The 14,417-nt window shown below is 44.8% G+C and overlaps 1 protein-coding gene across 7 annotated transcripts in view; it reads left to right on the top strand.

The window, feature by feature from the left end:
- LOC148038330 (uncharacterized) overlaps positions 1 to 14,417 on the top strand; it is a 75,828-nt gene that overhangs the window by 32,423 nt on the left and 28,988 nt on the right. For all 7 annotated transcript variants that reach the window (XR_015689367.1, XR_015689366.1, XM_087670668.1 and 4 more), the window contains exons 3-6: positions 12,272 to 12,311; positions 12,525 to 12,582; positions 12,804 to 12,899; positions 13,004 to 13,057. Coding sequence is in view for 5 of the 7 variants with exons in the window: in XM_087670668.1 (XP_087526794.1) it covers positions 12,272 to 12,311; positions 12,525 to 12,582; positions 12,804 to 12,899; positions 13,004 to 13,057 (248 nt within the window). In the remaining 2 variants the exon portion in view is untranslated. The remainder of the gene's footprint in view (positions 1 to 12,271; positions 12,312 to 12,524; positions 12,583 to 12,803; positions 12,900 to 13,003; positions 13,058 to 14,417) is intronic.

The raw sequence follows: 14,417 nt of genomic DNA, 5'->3' as shown, positions 1-14,417 counted from the left end.
GAGGAGGATGCCCATCACAGTCGACCCAGGAGTGATGGGTGTGCTCATTTGCTGAAAGGTGAGAGCACTGTGTTAAAGGGTGGCATTCCCCCTAACGAAGTACCATGGTGCAAAGAGATAGAGAATGGGGTGGAGAAGGAAAAGGTGCTAGGAGCGGAGATGGAAGATCCAAACCCTAGGGTGTGTGATGCAGATGTGGAGTGTAATCCAAGATTTTGGAAGATGATGAGAGATGATCAAGGTGTGATATAGAAGAGGGTGGGATGGGAGGGAAGTGAGAAGTGTGTGTAATATGCTCAAATGAAACAGAAGCTGTAGATGTACCTGAATTTCGTCTGCTTCGTGAGCCCCCTCTATTGAAGTTCACATATGCAAAGCCATCCAGATCCTGTACCTTAAAAGAAGAAACATGTGAGGGTTTTGATTCATGCAACACAAAAGAATTGTACAAACTTGACATTGGACCTGGCGGAGATGATAAAGATGGATCGCCAGACGTTTCGAATGCCGTATGTTCTCCATGATCGGAAAGTTGGCCAGTCTCACCAACTGGTCCGAATGTGGTAGCAAAACTGGTAGGAGGGGTGTAAACATCATTACACTTGTTGCAATAGTACTCCTCAAAGTCCTCCTCTGTCATGTTAGTGAAATCTGGTGAAGGTGGAGTGTCATCTTCCTCACCGAGTCCATAATGCCGTCTCAGGGCCTCCAATGATGGAGAAGCCTGATAAGACATCATAGGAACTGGAGAAGAAGGTGTCTGGGACATTGTGATTCGGTTACGAGTCGTATTGTGTGCCTCGCACAAAGACTAGCCGCAGGATACTCTTTACAAGAGCACCGGCTCTGATACCATGTTAAGAAGCGTGCTAGGATTTGCACTGAGGACACACAGAGTGTCGACCACGACAGAAACACAAAGACACAGACATAGACACAGAGGGAAAAACTCAATCCCTAAACGCAAAACTCAAAACTCAAACACAAATAGAAGAAGGGAGAGAGAGAACACAACTCTGAAGTGAATGAATGCTGTAAATGAATGTAAGAGTGTACAGTGTGCTCAAGGGCAAAGCAATGTCGGAGTGTGACGTCCACCGAAGACGGATCCCAAGTCTGTGACCACCAGTCGGAGTGTAGGAGTGCTGAATAGTGAATGGCAGCAGGCTGGTCACCAAAATGCAGCAGTTTGGAGGCTGGAAACTGGTAAACGCAGCAGTGTACCACTGATCAGGGGTTGGAAACTGTGCACAGTCTGCCTGTAAACAGCAGGCTGAAACAGTGTCTGAGAGTGTCAGGGCCTGCAATGCTGAAAACGTAGGCTGGCTGACCCTGGAGATGATGGACAGCAAGCTGAACAGCAGTCTGGGACAGTTTGGAGCAGTCGCCAGCAGCTGAGAGCTGTCGCCTACAGCAATGGACAGGCTGAAGATGATGTGGCTGTAGTTGATGATGGCTGGACAGCAGATGGAGGCGGGCTGCAGGCTGGAAATTGGGTGCCAACAACAGCAGAGGGTGTGTGGGCTGGTGTAACCTGCAAAACAAGGATGATTGCTGAATGGGGGCAGCCTGTCTATTTATAGATGTGGAAGGGCGCCCCAAAAATTAGGGTTTCCACTAAACTTTCTCGAACTGCTCCCCGTTTTAGGGTTTTACTCTAAAAGAGCATTTTTAGTGTGTTTTGGGGTTGTTTAAGAGGCTAATTAGCAAGTAATGCATATTTTAGCTCAACAAGACAATCTGTTGGTGGAGACGCCATGGTACTGCTGTGGCAAACTGGAGAAGGTAGGGTGGAAGGGAGAAAAAGGATATCTCCCAATGCGCAGCAGAAATGATAGAGAAATCAAATGTTGATGCCGAACCCACCATTGGTCTTTGTCTTCTCTGCTGAGGAGGATCTTTCTGGGAAAACGCAGCCAAGGAAGGTTGGATCTGATGTAGATGATAGTGCAGGAGAGAGAAAGACTAAAAACGCAGGAAAAACCAATAGTACCAATCAGTATGCTGAAATCAGCTTCGAGCAGTGTGTGATAGTTTGGAAAGAGGTGCCAGACTGTTGTAGACAGCAATGGCCAGCTTGGACCGCGATGTCCTCCGCGCCCGGGGTGTGGGCAGCAAGCTGAAATACCTGAAATTTGCAAAAACGAGATTGTTTTTTGAATGGAGAGTGATCAACAACAGTTGCTCTGTTGTAAATAGTTGCAAATTGTGGGTGGAAGGTTGGAAACATGCGCCAGACTATAGATTACAGCAAGGGATAGCTCAAACTGTGATGTCCTTCGTGAAAGGGGTGTGGGCAGCAAGCTGAAAACACCCGAAACCTGCAAAAACGAGATTTTGATGCAGCGGAAGAAGAAGAGAAGTGGATGCCGAACCCGCCACCGGTCCTTGCCATCACTGGAGGGGAGGATCTTTGCCGCTGTTTGAGCAGATCCCAGTGAGACAGTAGGGTTTGTGGAGAGGAACACGGAGTGAACTCGGCAAACATGGAGAAGAGAAGAGAAGAGAGAAGAAACTCTGATAAATGGAATGATGAAGATCTGAATCATGGGGTGAATGTGATACAAGGGAACAAGGGTGCCGTAGCACAAGGAAGATGATGAAGACAGCCACGAACCATGAATTGCAATGTCCTCCTGAAGGGGTGTGAGGGTAGTGGAGAGGTTGGAGAGAAGAGGTGACGGACTGAATGAATCAGCCGTAAAGAATGAGTGAGAGAGTGGCCTATAAATAGGCACAGTCAGTCTAGGGTGGTGCCCCTTTTTGAGGTTGCAAACCCTAAACGCAAAATGCAGAAACACAAAAAACGAAAAATGCGGATGAAGGGTTTTTGAACACCCCCTCTTAGGCCCAAAAAGGGGAAAAGAGAAGAGTGAGGTGGAGATGCGATGCTACATGCTGAAGAATGCTCATGCAGTAGGTGCCACTTGGAAAGTGTCTCTCGTGGGGAAATTATTCACTTGCCCAAGCGCCCTAGTACAAAGATGATGAATACATGCAATGCATAGGAGGAATGTTGGACCTTGTGGGGGGCCGAGAACTATAAGGATATACCTATACTCGATCTCGGGAGTTGGCTCCATACTGACCAAGTGACCAAGGCAAGAAGAAGAGGAGGAAGAAGATGTAGAGGATCCCTAAGATCCAAGATTTCCACCTGAAAGGTAACCGGCAATAAAGAACAGTAGACAGAGTGAAGTGGACAATCTGAAACTCAACCTCGGGAGAGAAGCCACTAGCTCCGTGCATCCATGCTATAAGCAATACAAAGGCCTCGTCACCAAGTTGCGACTCAACCTCCGATTTCTCGATCTAAGTGGTACCTGAAGATCCTGGGTATCAATAGAAGAGATGATTGGTCGAAGATAGCCACCCCAATAAAGTAGAGGATGGGTGAAGAACTTCATGTGGAGTAGGTTCCCCCTCTGAGGTGGGAGGTGGAGGAGCCTCCGTTGAAGTCGAAGAAGAAGTAGATGCCCCCTCTAAGGGCAAAGAAATAACATTCCCCTCTGAAGTAGATAGGAATCCAAAAACTCATGGATCACAAACTCCAAAATGTCTGATGACGAAGGAAGTGCAGCCGGTCGTGCCGAAGAAGGTATTTGGGGTGTTGAAGAGCTCCCATAGATAGCCTCTCGAACTTGAGTAGTCGAGGGTGGAGAAGGGTGGGGCTCAGAATGAGCAAGAGGTGGGCAACAGTTGTTGTCTCTCACTGGAGCGGATTGGATAGCCGAAGAAGATGAAGGAGTCGACCAACCATTGTCTCTCGAAGGAGCAGACTAATAAGGAGACCGTATCAAACAATCACTGTCTCTTGATGGAGCAGCAGACTGCAGATCCGTAGGTCGTGGAAGCCACTATACTTGAAAATAAGTGGGAGAAGACTGCCGCTAGCATTGTGACGATCTCGAGGAGGTCGCAGCGCCAATCGATCCTTCATGGACTTAGTGCACATCGGATGCATCTTATTGCCTTGGGCATAGTACTCTGATAGCCGATGCAGAACGATCTCTGTGGCCTAAAAAAGAGAGGTGGCACAAGGAGTGCCTGGTGGAAGATGCATATACTCCAGGGGAGTGGGGAGCAAAGGTCGAAGTTGGCAAGCATCGGTGGTGTGTTCGGTGATACCACAGTAGGAGCACCCAATAGTCTGGTCATTTGTTGGTAAAGAAGCCATGGATACCAGTGTGCCTTGCTAAAGAAGGAAGAGGTTAGCCACCATGAACCACGAACCGCAATGTTCGTCTCAATGGGTGGAGGGCAGTGTGAAGCACGAACCGCAATGTCCACCTCAAGAGGTGGGAGGGCAGTGGAAGGGCTGGAAGTGAGTTGCTAGTGGGAGGAGGATGCGACCAGTAGTAAGAGGTTGCAACCAATAGAAAAACGCAGGTGAGGAGAGAGAAAGACTAAAACCACAGGAAAAAACAGCAGCAGCAATCAATATGCTGAAATTAGCTCCGAACAGTGTGTGATAGGCTGGAAACAGATGCTAGACTGTTGTAGACAGCAATGGCCAGCTTGGACTGCGATGTCCTCCGCGTCCGCGGTGTGGGCAGTAAGCTGAAATACCTGAAATCTGCAAAAACGAGATTGTTTTCTGAATGGAGAGTGATCAGCAACAGTCGCTTTGCTGTAAATAGCTGCAAACTGCAGGTGGAAGGCTGGAAACAGGTGCCAGATTATAGATGATAGCAAGGGACAACTGAGACTGTGATGTTCTCCACGAAAGGGGTGTGGGCAGCAAGCTGAAGGCACTTGAAACTTGTAAAAACGAGATTTTGATGCAGCAGAAGAAGAAGAGAAGTGAATGCCGAACCCGACGCCGGTCTTTGCTGTCACTGGAGTGGAGGATCTTTGCCAGTGTTTGAGCAGATCCAGCTCTGATACCATGTCAAAAGATGATGTACCAGCGAGACAGTAGGGTTTGCGGGGAGGAAGATGCTCTCACAAAAAATCTTGCAAAGGCTCAGCATGAGCATTGCATTCGACTAGTGGGAGTTGGTTAAAGGTTTGCTCATGACCTTTAAGTGGGAGGTTGTTGGGTGTAAAGGCCCTTCGCTACACTTCCTGTGTATATATTTTACTTGTACATGTGACCGCACTCTTGCGGGTGTAAATGTACCGTACCCTAAAACATAAATACATTCTTTCATTCTTTGTGTGTACCACACTGGTACACACCCAACTCAAGTCTCTACTCTCTTTGCACTCTCTACTGCTGAACACACGTATGAGTGTGTCTCATCATCGGATGCTGAGGAGTTATCTTTAGAGTCTCTTGATGAGCACTCCGATGGTATCAAGAAGAAAAACAGGAAGCTAGAATGCTCCTGTTGCCACACAGACACCCTGTTGGCCCCTAAGTCAGGCGCCCCTTGCGGTATTTCCTTATTTTTTATAAAGAGAGAAAGTACAATGGGCTGTCTTTCACCTATTCTGGGTGAAATTTGGCAGCATAACAGTACAATTACTGACCCAAAACAAGTTGACCAGGAGGGGAAACTCTGCCCAAGTCTGAAACTTCTGGTTGGAGTGCAGAATTGACCATTTCAGCCTGCTATAATTACTGGTTCAGACCTGTTTTGAAACCTGTTTTCAGCCCATTTTGTTCCCTGCACTGTTCTGCATCATCTGTGCCAAGTGCCCCTTGATTCTGACATCAATTGGGCTCTGAAATAACCTCTGAACAGTCCAGAATCAGTACTGATATAGTGCTGTTTCAGGCACTTGCTTAGTGAGGTTACCAGCCTCACCTGTTCCTGTTGGGGGCAGCAAACAATTGCTCCTGTTCCTGGAGAAAGGAGGCTCTTGCCTCATGCAAAAACAGCATATTCCCACACAACTGTACATGAATCAGCAGTAAAGCCCTTGATTCTGAAGCATAACCATACTGTCAAGAAGAGAGAGAGAGAGTAGGGAGCAAGCTCAGCCCTCTGTGCATCATAGACAAGATAGGCAAGCTCTCAAATCTTCTCCATCAGCAACTGTTCCTCCTCTCCTTCACAAATGAGCCCCAATACCCAAAAAACTGCACGCCAGCCCCTCTTTAAAGAGGTAAGTGCACAAATTTGTGCCAAATGGCAGCACTGGAAGATATTTCCCGTTCTAACCTTCCGGTCTAAAATTCTCCATCCTCTGTTCAAAATTTGACCTCGGCACAGACCAGAGGATTAATCCTCGTGCAAAAACAAAGATAATGACGCGAACAGATTCTGGGATCCGAAAATAGTAACTCCCTAAATTTTAGGAGTTCCTTCCATTGCATCCCACTAGTCTTTTGACCATCTTTGTAGACTATGGCTACATCCAAATTTGTAATGTAGCTCAACTGAAAGTGAATTTCCACTAATGACCCTGCATGGACTAATTACTCTTGGAGATTTGTCCATCTTCACTTTGAACTAGTCTCTTCCAGACTAGTTCTTTAGCACACTTGTCCATATACACTTTCACAAGTCTCTTCCAGGCTTGTCAATCTACAGTGCCATCAGTCTCTTCTAGACTTGTACTGGACCTTAACTGTCCAGTCTTGACTCACTGGACATTTCTGTCCGTTTCACATACTGGCCATGCAACTCAGGCGTTTAGATTTCAAGAGGGATCCTTCCAAAAAGAAAAACCAAATAAAGTAGTAATAAAGAAATCAACAAAAAGATAATAGTTGTCACAGTCTTGTGACACAATGTCTAGGATGGCACCCCTTTTTGGGGCTACAAACCCTAAACACAAACCCTAAACGCAAAATGCAAAAATGCAAAAACACAAACTGCGGGTGAAGGGTTTCTCAACAGAAGGGAGCCAAATGCAGTCCTCTAGGCAGTAGAGTATAGAAGTAAATGGTGAATGGTGAAGGACAGTTGTAGAGAGAGTAGAGCACAGTCCTTAGGTGTTGTTAGAGTGAAGGAAGAAGAAAATCAGCAACCACCGGCTTCAGATGATGTAGGACTTGAAGGGAATATGCCCAATGAAGGGATTGACATGCAATCCTCTTGGTAGTAGAGTATAGAAGTAAATGCTGAATGGTGAAGGGCGGTTGTAGAGAGAGTAGAATGCAGTCCTTAGGTGTTGTCAAAGTGAAGGAAGAAGAAAATCAATAACCACTGGCTTTGGATGATGTAGGACAGTGGGGCGGCTTGCCGCAGGCTGAAAATGTAGCCTCAAGATGATCACTAGCTGCAAAACTCAGGTCAGCCCTCAGGCAAAAGCCACGTGTGTTGTTGGAGAAGGGACCAATTGCAAAAACGCTTGTCAAATTTGCACAGAATCTGGTCGCAAGCAGGGGGAAATCTATTGCCAGCCAGCCTAAAGGATGTGGACAGCAGGATGACTTGAACTACTCCAAAATGAAGCTTGCAAATGAGGAGATATGGCACTTATCAACAGATAGTAAGGAAGAATACTCCACAAACTGTAATGTCCTCTGAGGCGGGGTGTGAATAACAATGGAGAGGCTAGGGAGAGGAGAGGAATGATGGATGATGAGAGAATGGATGTTAGAGAATTTATGAGAGTCTGTACTGTGTTCTATTTATAGGCATTGGGCAGTCTTGGGTGGCACCCTAGAATGTGGGTGCCCAACCCTTTTTTGGGGCTCTAAGTGTGCAACCAAAAGGAATTAAAGAAAAGAAATGAACTAAATTAATGGGTTTCACAATGTCGAGAAGTAGTGTTGGAGGAAATACCCTCACATTCGTCTAGGAGCGAAGGGTGGATCTACATTGGAGCCTTTGTTAGCCTCTACTTCATTACCGACTATTACCATTGAGTTGTGTTTCTACACATTTACTTCTTGACTATCTCATCTTTTGAGCAACCTAGGCTCATTGACAATGGTGCATCAAGTCATATGACTCCACGAGGTGATTTGTTCCAGGATCTCCATCCATTAGAGGGTATCATCATTGTTGGTGACATCTCTTTAGTGCCTCTTTGTAGTGTTGACACCTTGCATGTATTGTTTGACGTCCATTGAGCTTTGTTTTAGAGGCCCTACATGTTCCAGACTTGGGCTTCCCTCTCCTCTCTAGTTATGGCCTTACTAGACTTTGGACTTGGGTTATCTTTACCAAGCAAGTTGTCTTTGTTGAGGATTCTTCTATAGAAGTCACTATTGTGATAGGTTGGTCGGAGAGGGGACTACACATGCTCCATTCTCTTTCCATAATGCAAGGCTCTCCAAGGCAATTGTCTTTAGCTAAACTCGCTCTCGATTACACACCATCTCTTCCACAGGTTCCATCCCATCCTCCATCATTTCCTTTGGTGGTTCCCTCATACCTCCCATCCCTTTCAAAGAGGGACGATATCAATGATGGGATTGTGGATTCTATGACCCTTTGTGCTTCAAAGTGGAGTTCGTATTAACTTGAGGAGTTTCTTTAGGGATTATAGTCTACTTTGGGCCTTTCTTTCAAGTGGTGACCTCTTTCCTTCGTCATCGAGATACCATCCCCTACTGCTTGGCCCTTGGTCCTTGTTATTTCTATGCAGCTTATGACACCTTCGATAGCTCCTTGCTATTGTCTCACAATTGGGTCAGAGGTTTGGCTCACCCATCCCCGGCTTGTGATTTCAGGGGTGAGCCATTCAAGGCCTCTCTGTGTCCATTGGTCTCTGGTGGCCTTCTGTTAGATCAACCTTTTATTTGCAGAGGGGGTCTTGCTTCTTGTCTGACACTTCTTGTCATCCTTAGATTTGCATCTTCTTTGGCCCTCCACCAAACCTAGGATTTGAGAAGAGGTGTTAGCCGACGTGTGTTTCCCACAACACATGTACATACCCCTCATCTCCTCCCCCCCCCCCCCCAAACCCCCCCTTCTTGGCAATATGTTCTCTCCCTCTCTTTCCCTCTCTAATTTTCAAATTCAAATTTCAAGCTCAACTTTCAAGCGCTATATTCTCAAGTTCTCTCTCCTCAAGCTCTCTACCCCCACTCCCTCAAGATCTCCTTTGCCCTATCTCTGCCCTATCTCCACTCTAAAGCTCTCCATCCTCTCTATCCTCAAGCTCTTAATATGCGAACTCTTGGCATCAAATTTCAAGCTCAACTTTCAAGCGCTATATTCTCAAGTTCTCTCTCCTCAAGCTTTCTACCCCCACTCCCTCAAGCTCTCCTTTGCCCTATCTCTGCCCTATCTCCACTCTAAAGCTCTCCATCCTCTCTATCCTCAAGCTCTTAATATGTGAACTCTTGGCATAAAGTGTCTAAATGTTTGAAGCATATTATTTTAAGTCCCAACATTAAGTATAGGCTTAACATTATATCCTTTGTGCTTCAAAGTGGAGTTCGTATTAACTTGAGGAGTTTCTTTAGGGATTATAGTCTACTTTGGGCCTTTCTTTCAAGTGGTGACTTCTTTCCTTCGTCATCGAGATACCATCCCCTACTGCTTGGCCCTTGGTCCTTGTTATTTCTATGCAGCTTATGACACCTTCGATAGCTCCTTGCTATTGTCTCACAATTGGGTCAGAGGTTTGGCTCACCCATCCCCGGCATGTGATTTCAGGGGTGAGCCATTCAAGGCCACTCTGTGTCCATTGGTCTCTGGTGGCCTTCTGTTGGATCAACCTTTTATTTGCAGAGGGGGTCTTGCTTCTTGTCTGACACTTCTTGTCATCCTTAGATTTGCATCTTCTTTGGCCCTCCACCAAACCTAGGATTTGAGAAGAGGTGTTAGCCGACATGTGTGTTTCCCACAACACATGTACATACCCCCCCATCTCCTCCCCCCCCAAACCCCCCCTTCTTGGCAATATGTTCTCTCCCTCTCTTTCCCTCTCTAATTTTCAAATTCAAATTTCAAGCTCAACTTTCAAGCGCTATATTCTCAAGTTCTCTCTCCTCAAGCTCTCTACCCCCACTCCCTCAAGCTCTCCTTTGCCCTATCTCTGCCCTATCTCCACTCTAAAGCTCTCCATCCTCTCTATCCTCAAGCTCTTAATATGCGAACTCTTGGCATCAAATTTCAAGCTCAACTTTCAAGCGCTATATTCTCAAGTTCTCTCTCCTCAAGCTTTCTACCCCCACTCCCTCAAGCTCTCCTTTGCCCTATCTCTGCCCTATCTCCACTCTAAAGCTCTCCATCCTCTCTATCCTCAAGCTCTTAATATGTGAACTCTTGGCATAAAGTGTCTAAATGTTTGAAGCATATTATTTTAAGTCCCAACATTAAGTATAGGCTTAACATTATATCCTTTGTGCTTCAAAGTGGAGTTCGTATTAACTTGAGGAGTTTCTTTAGGGATTATAGTCTACTTTGGGCCTTTCTTTCAAGTGGTGACCTCTTTCCTTCGTCATCGAGATACCATCCCCTACTGCTTGGCCCTTGGTCCTTGTTATTTCTATGCAGCTTATGACACCTTCGATAGCTCCTTGCTATTGTCTCACAATTGGGTCAGAGGTTTGGCTCACCCATCCCCGGCATGTGATTTCAGGGGTGAGCCATTCAAGGCCACTCTGTGTCCATTGGTCTCTGGTGGCCTTCTGTTGGATCAACCTTTTATTTGCAGAGGGGGTCTTGCTTCTTGTCTGACACTTCTTGTCATCCTTAGATTTGCATCTTCTTTGGCCCTCCACCAAACCTAGGATTTGAGAAGAGGTGTTAGCCGACATGTGTGTTTCCCACAACACATGTACATACCCCCCCATCTCCTCCCCCCCCAAACCCCCCCTTCTTGGCAATATGTTCTCTCCCTCTCTTTCCCTCTCTAATTTTCAAATTCAAATTTCAAGCTCAACTTTCAAGCGCTATATTCTCAAGTTCTCTCTCCTCAAGCTCTCTACCCCCACTCCCTCAAGCTCTCCTTTGCCCTATCTCTGCCCTATCTCCACTCTAAAGCTCTCCATCCTCTCTATCCTCAAGCTCTTAATATGCGAACTCTTGGCATCAAATTTCAAGCTCAACTTTCAAGCGCTATATTCTCAAGTTCTCTCTCCTCAAGCTTTCTACCCCCACTCCCTCAAGCTCTCCTTTGCCCTATCTCTGCCCTATCTCCACTCTAAAGCTCTCCATCCTCTCTATCCTCAAGCTCTTAATATGTGAACTCTTGGCATAAAGTCTCTAAATGTTTGAAGCATATTATTTTAAGTCCCAACATTAAGTATAGGCTTAACATTATATGTACAATATTTTTCCATTGGACATAGGCCCAAGATTTATTAGTCCGATTAGTACTGTACTAGTATTAGACAATACTAATCGGATGCCGTTGGATGTGACAAACACGTTTTGATGAAAGATAAGCCAATAGTAGATAGATGTAGGCCTCATCATATGCCTGGAAGTGCAAACTGAATGGATTGTTCTGAGCAAGAGAGAAAGGGCCTGATGCTCTTGTAGCAACCATTGAGTGCATGGAAGCTGATGGACTTGAATGCTCTGAGCAAGAGGAAAAATGCTTTATGGAGAAAGGGCCTGATGCTCTTTTTTTTGTTTGGGGGGGGGGGGGGAAACAGGCAGGTGGGGGTGGGGAGGTGTGCAGGAGAGATCTGGCTTGGCTCTTTGCAAAAATAAGACTACATTTTCGTAGAAACAGATTCTCAACAAGGATCTGATTCAATCGCTACTAATGAGGACAGGTTGACAGGGCTTGCATCAAGTTTGTCTGCATACCATACCTTGAAATGCATAGCCTTGTTGCTAGCTTATTTGGCCATCTTCTTCATGTTCACATGATAATTTAGGTGCTTTGCAAAGGTTAGCTGTGGTATTTTCTGTAATTAGAAGGTTCCCTGGGAATAGGTATACAAGGATCTGGTTAGTTTGCTGGTGTAAGCATATGGACATGCCAAATAAAGAATTGGTACATGGGTTTTGAGGATGTTCGACAAATGCATTTGAATCAAAATTTCGTTGGGATTGTGTGATTGCCTGTGGTATGTTGTTGTGTTTTCTGTCCTGAGCAATATGGGGTTTTGTGAGCTTAAAGAGGCAGCATATCAGAACCTGGATCAGAATCTGTTCTTGGAAACCTATGGACTTTTCAGGAAAGATGTCCATCTCTTTTACAGCTAGAATGTATAATTTGTATACATTTCAGCCTCTTTGAAATTCCATTAAGTGATTCTTAAATTTCCTGAATAATGAGCAGTTTTCATGCATGTTGTATGTATGTTGGTGTACAAGTTGTCATTTTTTTATACTGTTTCTTGTACAAAAATAAGAAACATTGGTCATTGATAGTTCTCTATCATGCAAACACATTTTTTTTCATATGGAAATGCCTGAGAGTATTTTATGACTCTATGAAATATGATTGTTGTGGTTGGTAGGTCTCTGAAGAACTTGACTTGAAGAATTTCCAAGTCAAAGGTACCTTTAAAGCCCGCTGTTAAGTAGATGATTTGAGCATGCTTTGTAATTTGAAATGTCTTTTTAAAGTTGCTGAAATGCTTCAAGCTATTATGCACCCAACAATTTGAAGATGGATTTGCGTTTTATAGTTGAAGTATAGTGACATGTATTGAAAACTAGCTTTTGCAAGGGTAATATGCTGATCCTTGTGTTTGAATGTGTATTGGACAGATGAAAAAGCTATGGCTACTCAGATTGCTGCCAAGCAGGAGACCATGGGTAAAGAAGGGTAATGGGATTTAGTTCATTTTTCTCAGAAGTGTATTATAGATAGCATGATGACATGTCCTTGTGCTCTTTCAACTTACAGCCAAGCTAAAGATAAGTAGATAGTAATACCCGTACAGGAAACATTATCGGTATCTCTGACATCACAGCTAAGATGAGTAAATAATGAATTGGTACATGCTATATCTTGTAGTTTTTGATGGTGGAGGTTTTCCTGTTCAGTATCATGTTGAAGTTAAAAAGATACGGATTGGCTGGAGTTTTATCATATGGCATTTTGAACACGGTATACTACCTTGGAACATTCCTTTTTGCCTGGTATGCTTCTATGTGATAAAGCTTTTAATAAGTTTATTTGAAGGATGTAAATCCAATTGAAGCTAGATATGATCTGTAACCATTGTACATTGTTGTTTGCTCAGGTTTGTCATCTCTCCAGCTCCAGGTGGACTTGGCTATAGAGCAGCTGCTGAAAGGTTAAAGCCTTAGGGCTATGATTGTGAAAAAAAAAAGACAAAATTTCATCTGAATTAACGGTAGCAGTTTTCATATAGTAAATTCAATGTCATTTTGATAGGCTATGACTGAATAAGAGATTGGTGCTTGAAGGCATATTGACATGCATTTATTGTCATGGATATTGTGTGAGGAGTATGATGGAGAGGAAATGAGATAAGGCACAGAGAGGGAGGTTAAAGGGGCTTCATGGAATCCCAAAAGGAACTACTGAAAATAACTAGGAAGCAAGATATAAAGCAATGAAAGGAAATGGGATCCAGTACTTTTGTGATTCTTGCTGAAGCTTGCCTTTGGAGTGTACAACATCAGATTATAATATGGCTAAGAGGTTGGTGAGGTTGTTTGCCTCAATGCTTCCCCTTTGTCATGGTTAGATGGAATGTAGTTTGCTGTATCTTCTGTGTAACGGGAGCTGGTGGGTTGACAATGCTCTGGGTGTTGGGAGGGTTGGCCACTCTGATTAAGTGCAAGTGAAGGTCGTGGAAGGTCTCTGGTGTTTCCTAGTCGTGCAAATGCTGTTGATAGTCCTGTGGCTAGAGGAGGGCTGAGGTAGTCCAAGCTGCTGGATTGGCCTTAGGCTGCCTGCATATATTGCTGAAGTTTCAATAGGAAGTGAAACTGATCTGGAATGTTGGCTGGTAGGATGAGTGAAAAAGCCGTGAAAACTCCGAAAGTTTTAGTACATGGGACACCTGCAGAGGTAAGCTTGTGCCTGAGGCAGGCAGGATGGGCTCACCATATCAATTGTTTTTGTAAAGGTGGTCAAGTGTGGCTCCAAAATAACTTACATTGCTTCAGTTATGGGGTATGTGTATGTGCCTGAGTTGAAGCTTGGGTCTTTATGGTCATGGGACTAAACTCTCTGTGCAGCAGAAGGGTCAGTCCTTCATACCCCTATTTACCTAGGGTGGAGTCAGGCCTATGTGGGTCGTCTCTTAGAGCCTACCTGTTCACTTGGGGTGGAGTTAGGCTGACTTGGGTTGTCTCATAGAGCCTGCCTATTCACCTGGGGTGGAGTTAGACCTACTTGGGTTGTCTCTTAGAGCCTGCCTCGTAAAGTTCTCTCTTGGGGCCAAAGAAGTGGGTTGCTTCTAGGAGGTGGATTGTTATGGCCTCTTTTAACCTTGAGTAAAATTGTGATCAAGAGGTGCAAATGAAGAGAATTTTATTTTGGAAAAGAGAAATCTATTAATGACACCTTGGAGAAAATCACTGAGGTAAATACAAAGTACAAGGAACTTTGTGAAGAGTAACTAAGTACGGATCCTTTTCAGATGCTGTTTGACGATAAGAAAAGAAGTGCTCCCCTGAATGTCC

The sequence above is a fragment of the Lygodium microphyllum genome, chromosome 3 (genome assembly GCF_053477565.2).
Source record: "Lygodium microphyllum isolate KBCC chromosome 3, Lygodium_microphyllum_v1.1.10, whole genome shotgun sequence".
Classification (NCBI taxonomy): Eukaryota; Viridiplantae; Streptophyta; class Polypodiopsida; order Schizaeales; family Lygodiaceae; genus Lygodium; species Lygodium microphyllum.
This window is presented reverse-complemented; position numbering and strand designations above follow the sequence as displayed.